The sequence below is a fragment of the Rasamsonia emersonii genome (assembly GCF_000968595.1).
Source record: "Rasamsonia emersonii CBS 393.64 chromosome Unknown ctg1118621762133, whole genome shotgun sequence".
NCBI lineage: Eukaryota > Fungi > Ascomycota > Eurotiomycetes > Eurotiales > Trichocomaceae > Rasamsonia > Rasamsonia emersonii.
In genome coordinates this window covers 23,596-31,096 of record NW_013562629.1, presented here as the reverse complement: position 1 = coordinate 31,096, position 7,501 = coordinate 23,596, and the positions used below count along the sequence as shown (strand labels likewise).

At 47.5% G+C, this 7,501-nt stretch overlaps 3 protein-coding genes across 3 annotated transcripts; 2 read left to right on the top strand and 1 right to left on the bottom strand.

Annotated features, from left to right (window-relative positions):
* Positions 1–354, top strand: T310_9458 (Uncharacterized protein; the record flags this gene model as incomplete). Its single annotated transcript, XM_013468095.1, has 1 exon — positions 1–354. A coding segment is annotated over one exon (354 nt), but the record flags the coding sequence as incomplete, so codon positions are not given.
* A 2,108-nt stretch (positions 355–2,462) lies between these two features.
* T310_9457 (Eukaryotic translation initiation factor 3 subunit 2i) lies at positions 2,463–3,660 on the top strand (the record flags this gene model as incomplete). The annotated part of the gene is made up of 4 exons (XM_013468094.1): positions 2,463–2,550; positions 2,613–3,073; positions 3,128–3,244; positions 3,301–3,660. The coding sequence occupies 4 exons, from the start codon at positions 2,463–2,465 to the stop codon at positions 3,658–3,660; spliced, it is 1,026 nt and encodes a 341-aa protein (XP_013323548.1).
* A 937-nt stretch (positions 3,661–4,597) lies between these two features.
* On the bottom strand, positions 4,598–5,132 carry T310_9456 (Multiprotein-bridging factor 1; the record flags this gene model as incomplete). Its single annotated transcript, XM_013468093.1, has 2 exons — positions 4,598–4,906; positions 4,974–5,132. 2 exons carry the CDS (start codon positions 5,130–5,132, stop codon positions 4,598–4,600), a joined length of 468 nt encoding a protein of 155 aa, XP_013323547.1.
* Positions 5,133–7,501: the final 2,369 nt, after the last annotated feature.

Here is a 7,501-nt window from a genome sequence, read left to right as displayed (position 1 = left end):
ACTTTAGATGCCGCGACCAAAGAAGCTTTATGGCTCAGGAAACTGATAACCGCATTTGGATTCCACCAAGATGGGCCAGTGCCCATATATACAGATAGTCGGAACGCAATCTCTATTATCCAACGACCAACGTATAACTCCGTCAACCGGTGGATTGATAATCGATACTACTTTGTCAAGGATGCTGTCAAAAACGGCCTCATTCAAATCGATCAAGTTGACGGAGATGTCAATCCTGCGGACGGGCTCACTAAAGCCCTAAGTCACGAGAAGTTTACAATTTTCAAGGATCTGATTGGTCTACACAAAGTGGACGTCAAGGATGATGGAACTGACGACCATAACGACGAATAAACGGAACAATGGGATTGGTCAAGTCAAAATACCTTTGGAAAGGACTTCATGTATGTAGAATTTGTTGGCCAGCCCTGGCGCTGAGGGGGGTGTGTTGGTGCCTGACCCATACGGCATTCAGGCAGCTGCCAGGTCTGACCAATCAGCTGTCAGTTACCACGTGACCGCCAAACCGGCCACGCAGATTTAGAGCCGACCTCAACGCCGGCTCCTAGTCAGTTCTTCTTTTCTTCCCCAGAGGGAGCAATAATATATTGATCTTCTATGCCTAGATAGACTTCATCTATTTCCCCACTGAGCTCTCGGCAGCCTTACGCCGAGACATGTCACTATACACTATTCTGGAATCTATTCCTGAATGTATTACCTCCCGCTGCCAGGTGGACCCCCTTTTTAGTACACTGGAGTATACTCGTCCAAAGCTTGTTTCTTTTTTCCATCGGCAATCAGAAATCCCGATGCAATCGGATGCGAAGGTGACGATCGTCTAGTCTAGACAAAAGGGGCAGGTATTATATGCTATTTTTTCTTTGATTTTATTCTCGCGTACTAAGTAATAGTAATCAGGGAGGAAAGGGGAGAAAAAAATAATCTTCCTGTAATTTGATTATTTGATTGATTGATTGATTACCTGCCTTCAATACTAGAGCGTATGTACCTAGGTACATTCATAGTGAGGTGGGGTGGGAGGAGGGGAGATGGACCTCCAGGTACCTACCTACTAACCTTAGGTACTTACTACTGTACGGAGTATCCATGGATGTAACTTAATATCCGCATTGATTGATGTTGCAAGACGAATGAATAATACCTCCTTGTTGTGCCGTCTTTCCGGGCTAGAGAAGCCTTGCCCAAAGTTTAGATTCTACTCAGCATAAGATTAATTCCGGACTCAGATGATGGACTCCACTGACTGACAATGTGCCAGTGCATGCAATGTGGGGGCCATTTACTTTACATACCTTGGTATATGCACGTTCGTCTTTTCTTCAATTCAGTGGAAACTGACTAGGTATGTATTCTAAATATCATGCAAAAATTCCGCCTGCTTTATTTAGTCTGCTAAAACCATCCTCTACTGTAGACAGGCTATCATTAGTAAAAATAGAAAACAGTCGAATCCAAAATAAAAAAACAGCAAATAATTTAACTATGAATTAAAATAATTAAAAATATAGCTACATATTCTATTTGTCTAGGAAAAGGACAATTTGATACTCCGGTCCGGTTCACCTGTAGATCCCGGCGACCTTCCTGGACACTTCCTCTATGCTGTACTAGAAAGGGCACAATGACATAGGAGGGTCAACATCGTCCTAATGCTGGAATCAGCAATAATATTTAATGCAATAACGAGAAGCAGTTTATAATATTGGCCTCTTTTAGATATTTCTATATAATGACAGTCATCTGCGAGTCAATACTTTATTTATCCTCTTCTGTACTGCAACCAAGTTGTTCTCTTGGACGAGCTCACCTAGTGGCCTGCCTGCATATTCTCTCTCTTAGAACATATCTAGGTAGACTGGATAAGGACATCATCCCACAGGCAAACTGTCAACCAGTGCCCACCCCTCCCCTACGATGTCATCACACGCAAGGAGGTTGAAGCAGTAAATCAACGAGAAGGGTCGTGAAACATTCAATCTGTAGGAATCTCGACAGAGGTCGTCGTATGTGTACATGTACTGTACATAAAATATCAAATTTATTGATCTGGGATATATCGTCCCAGACACAAATGAAACTAAATGAGTGAAGAGTCGTTTCCCTGATAGATCGGAGAGCCTTGTGATTGGGGCCGGGGATTATGCCCTACTTCCTAATTCCGATTTAGGGTTGCCGTCAGGGCTGAACCCTATTCTCGGAGAAACGTTTCCTCCGGTAAATTACCGTACGGGAATTCTTGGCGCCGCAGCCAAACTGTGCGATGAAATTATCACCGCGATATCGACGGCAGCATTAAGAGATTACCTCCATTCCCCGCTACACATCCCCGCCGACGTTCCACGTCGCAGAGCAGAGCAAGGGCTTGAAAATCTCACGAAAATCCGTCTGCGTCTGCTGCTGCTGTAAGAAGCAGAGCAGCGCTATCTGACCGGCCAGCCATGCGGCCTATCCTCCTTCAAGGCCATGTTGGTTTTCCCCGCGAGTTCGATCGTGATCGAAACGTCGTCGCTAACCGGATTTCTTTGCGTAGGAACGGTCTTTGAATCAGATCAAGTTCAACCGTGATGGCGATCTTCTCTTCTCGGTAGCCAAGGACAAGGTCCTCTGCGTGTGGTTCTCCGCCAACGGCGAGCGTCTCGGAACCTATCACGGCCACCAGGGTGCGTTGTGGACAGTCGATGTCAGTCCGAACTCGGTCCTGGTTGCCACGGGCTCGGCGGACAACACGGTGCGGTTATGGAACGTCAAGACGGGCGAGTGTGTCAAGGTGTGGGATTTCCCCACCGCCGTGAAGCGCGTTGAGTTCAGTCCCGACGGCAGCAGGCTGCTCGCCGTCACGGAGAAGCGCATGGGCTACTTGGGCACCATCGTCGTGTACGACATCCGCTACGGCGACGGCGAGGGGAACAACCTGGACGACCAGACCGACGAGCCCAGCTTGAAGATCACCTGCCACGAGAGCAAGGCCACGGTCGCGGGATGGAGCTACCTGGGCAAGTATATCATTGCGGGGCATGAAGACGGCAGTGTCAGTCAATATGATGCGAAGGTAGGCAAGCAGAATGTCTATCTGATTTGTGCATCTGTCCTGACTTGAACACAGACGGGTGAGCAGCTGCAGAATGTCCAAGCCCACGAATTCGACTATCAGATCAACGACATTCAGTTCTCCGCCGACCGCACATACTTTATCACGGCATCCAGAGACAAGACCGCCAAGGTAGGGCACCTAGAAATGTCGACTATACCTGTCGAATGCTAACAGAGAATGATTAGATCCTGTCCTCCCGCAACCTCGCCGTCTTGAAGACCTACACTGCCGACACTCCTCTGAACACGGCCGCTATCACGGCGAAGAAGGACTACGTGATCCTCGGCGGTGGCCAGGCCGCCATGGAAGTGACGACGACGTCGGCGCGCCAAGGCAAGTTCGAGGCGCGTTTCTACCACAAGATCTTCGAGGACGAGATCGGCCGTGTGAAGGGCCACTTCGGTCCGCTGAACACCATCGCCGTCCACCCTGCGGGCACCGCGTACGCGTCTGGCGGAGAGGACGGATACGTCCGGGTGCACCACTTTGACAAGCCGTACTTTGACTTTATGTACGAGGTCGAGCGGGAACAGTTGAAGCGGTAGTTGGCGGACGGCAGTGAGTGTATGTGATGTGTCACGAGATTGGTAGAGATGAGGAATGTGAAATGGAATAAAGGCAAGACGACAAAAAGGTGACGCGGCATGCATGCTTTTTCTTTCATTCTTATTTCTTTCCATCAAACGGAGTTGGCGATCAAGTCAGTCATGGCATTATCTTTTTTCGCTGTTGTCTAATGTGAAACTATTTCTCCTTATTTCTTTTTTTTCCCCCCCTGCTTCAGCTTCCCATAGAAAACATATTTCTATTATATTATTCGGTGGTTTTTTATCTGCGGAAGGTAAGACTCCTCATTTTCTCTTTATTTCAAAAAGAGGAAGAGAGAGGAGAAAAAGAGATAGAGCACGGAATACGAGTCGTAGGTAGAATCCACTGGGATCGGTATCGGAAACATTAGCAGAGATGTCTATTTCTATATTAATTCGAACAGTTTTATATTTAGGATTCTCTCTCTCTCTCTCTTCTATGATCTCATGTACACACCTACCACACTCTATCAACTGACAACATAGTCCCAGACCAGTTGTTCATAATTCATTCAGTTTAGATTCCTATTTTTTTTATTCTATTATTTCCTATTTTTATTTTCCCTCTTCCATTCAAGGGTTTGGTGGTTGGTACTCTAGACAAGAAATAATAAAAAAAGAAAACCCCAACGGTCGACGCTCATTCCGACCGATTCATACCCATATGTATTGTATGGCCATTCATCAAAAATCCGAAACTAAAAGTTCTGATCATAGGCGGAAAGAGAAGGAAAGGAAATGATGAGGTGTGTGGTCTCCCCAAGAAAAAGTTCCCGAGCTCACCCCCAGGTATCCTCATCATCGTCGTATCATATCATATCGTATCGTATCGTATCATATCACAGATATGATCGATAGATCGATAGATAGAATGATAGAACGATAGATGACAGATTTACTTTTTCTTGGGGAACTTCTCCTTCCCGATGTCCGACCCCCGCAGCTTGATGTTGAGCACGCGCTCCATCGCGCTGAGCACCTTCTGGTCGGGCGTGGCGGTGCCGCGCTCAAAGTCCTGGATCACCGACACGGTCGTGTTGCACTTGGTGGCCAGCTCCTTCTGCGACATCTTGTACCCTTCCTCGTTCCGGCGGCGCTTGATCGCCTCGGCGACTTGCATGCCTACCGTCTTAGGCTTGACGATGTCGTCGCTTCGGTCGACTTTGGTCAGGTGTTGGCCTTCGACGGCGGTGGCGCGGGCGGCCTGTCGATAGTCTGGTCAGATACTGGTCTTATATATATCATGACAAGAATTAAACGACTGTACTTACCGCATTGCCGGTAGAAAACTTCTTCTCAGTTGCAACGATCAGACCAGATCGCTGGGCGGCGTTCAGGGCGCTTCGGCCCTTGACGACGGTCTCGCGCGGCGCACTACCTCCACGGTGCTTGCTGCCAATGCGGGTGACGGAGTCCCAGTCGGTCGACATTTTGATGTAGCAGACAGAGACGCTTTCGGAAAGGAGAGAGGTTCTTCTAAGATGCGGTGGCGATAGGAGGGATGATGGTCAGACAGCGGCAGGTGGGATGTCTCGTGAGGTGCGTGCGTTCAAGAGAAACGGATGAGTTCTATCGGATAATCGTCTCCCTGCGGCGTTGGATGAAGAGAGGGACCGGAAGAAAGGATTATGGTGGATGAGGAGGGAGGGAGGCGGTGATATCGATATCGCGTGACTGAGTTGTCAAAATCCGTCGAGCTCGGGGATATTTATATCGGATGACACAGAAGAAGCTTCTCGAGCCGTGAGAGGCGGAGCGGCCTTTGGAGGCGGCAAACTCAAAGGCGGTGTATCTCCAGGGGGCCGTCTTTGCCATCTCCGGACCCCGACAACAATGCCCCAACTATCCACCACGTCAGCGATGACTCGACGTCGACGGATATGACATTCAAGTTGCTGATTGAGTCAGGTAGTTAGGAATTTTCAGCTGCTTTTATTCATCACAGGAATTGAGTCATGGTCCGATTTCTACAGACTTTTGCTCATCTTACTACAACGGGCATCTGTGGAAAGGCTTTGTCAGCATTGCCACTGCATTCAATTGAGCTTGCAGATTAACCCTAATCACGTTCATGTCAAAGAAAGAGAACCTTGATTGCATATTAGCTTTCTTTCATACGCTAGCATAAAAAAAAAGAGGAGGGAGGGAGATAGAAAAGGGAAGAAGGTCGAAAAAGAAAAGAGCAAAAAAAAAAAGAAGACACCAATAAACACCTCTTGCATGTGTTACAGGGTGATCACTAATGCGGCCATCAATCATCGACAATAAGATCGACTTGTGCTGTGTTCATGGTAGTCAGAAGCCCACACGCCTCCATAGTCACGTTCAACCTGTATCCTCCGGACTTGGCAGACGAATCTATGGCAGGTCTCATGCTGGTTGACACGGTTCAGTTCCTTGATCTGACCATAGGGCAGAGGCTGCGTTTCTGAAACTACTGGCAGTCCCTAGGGGTAAAGTGGGACATGCGATTAGCAGGATTCTTGAGCGGTTTAATGATGTTTTATATGTTCAAGGTATGGGTAGTTGTAGTATTTGTATGCTTGCGCCCTGAATGAACTGGATGATTCTCTTGCATGGCACTCGACGATTGCGAAAGGACGACTCGAATCCTGATAGTGGTCGAGTCAGAACAATCAGAAGGACCTGGTGCAACAGTCTTGTCCAGTCCTTGGAGTTCAATCTCCATCAGAATTAATGCTTGAAATTTAAGATAACCTTGTGATAATATCACAGTACAGAAAGCTAAGAAGAATGATGGAAAAGGGTGACGAGAATGGAAGGAGATGAAATTTCAGTTTCGTAACATCACAACACAACAGAGTAGGTAGGCTATTCACCACCATGGCACCGAGTTTCATGCAGTTAATGCTTCGAGGCAGGATGAATAGCTGAATTCTTTGATTATCTTTGTTAAAGACTGGAGCATACATGTATTTTCCTGAGTATGCACGAACTTGTAGAAGAAACATGAAGAAAACATGATGTTGATGCTAAGAGGGTATCTAATAACAATTGTGAACAAGATACATAATCTTTCTATATCATCTTTTTATATCAAAGTCTTACTGATATCACTCCTAATATAATTAACTTGTGTTGCAAACTGTTGTGCGTCTTGCAAAGCAAGGTTGAATATACTGATCAATAACAAATAACCTGAGAATTATGGCTCTGGTCAAAGAAATATAATATGAGGCCTGCCTGAAAAGTAGATAATAAAGACTATATCCTTGGCAGAGACTAGGCATTTCTTAAATCGTTGAGATAGAACAGTGTCCTCAATTACTGAGACAGGAAATATTGATCCGAGGTGAGACATGCGCGTCCGCCAAGGCCAAGTACCCACAAGTACCCTCCTAGCGGGCGCCCGCCCAGAGCTACAACGTGGGTACATCCATCGCTGACATACGCATCTCCGAGCAGAGCCTCTGCCCTGCATCCGTCTTTTCCGGTCCTGTCGACGCTATCCACGCATTCCTTCCGCTGGCAAAGAAAAATAATAAGAAAATACCGCCAAGTAATTCGTCCAAGCAGTTTTTCGCGTCGTTCTCGTGAGGCTGAGCGCGTTGGACGGCTATCTGTGCCGAGAACTGGGTGATTGGCCATCGCCTCCGCTGCGCCGTCTGCTGGCCGACTGACGACTCCTTCGCCCTCGCTCGACGCTCCTTCTTCTTCCATCCTTCTCAATCCGTCAGCCCCGGCCGTTCCAGATCTGTTTTCTCCATCGTCCTTTTTTCTTTCCCCAGGGAGACTGTCGCTCACTTCTGTAGCCTGCCCTGTTCGACTGCAACCCGCC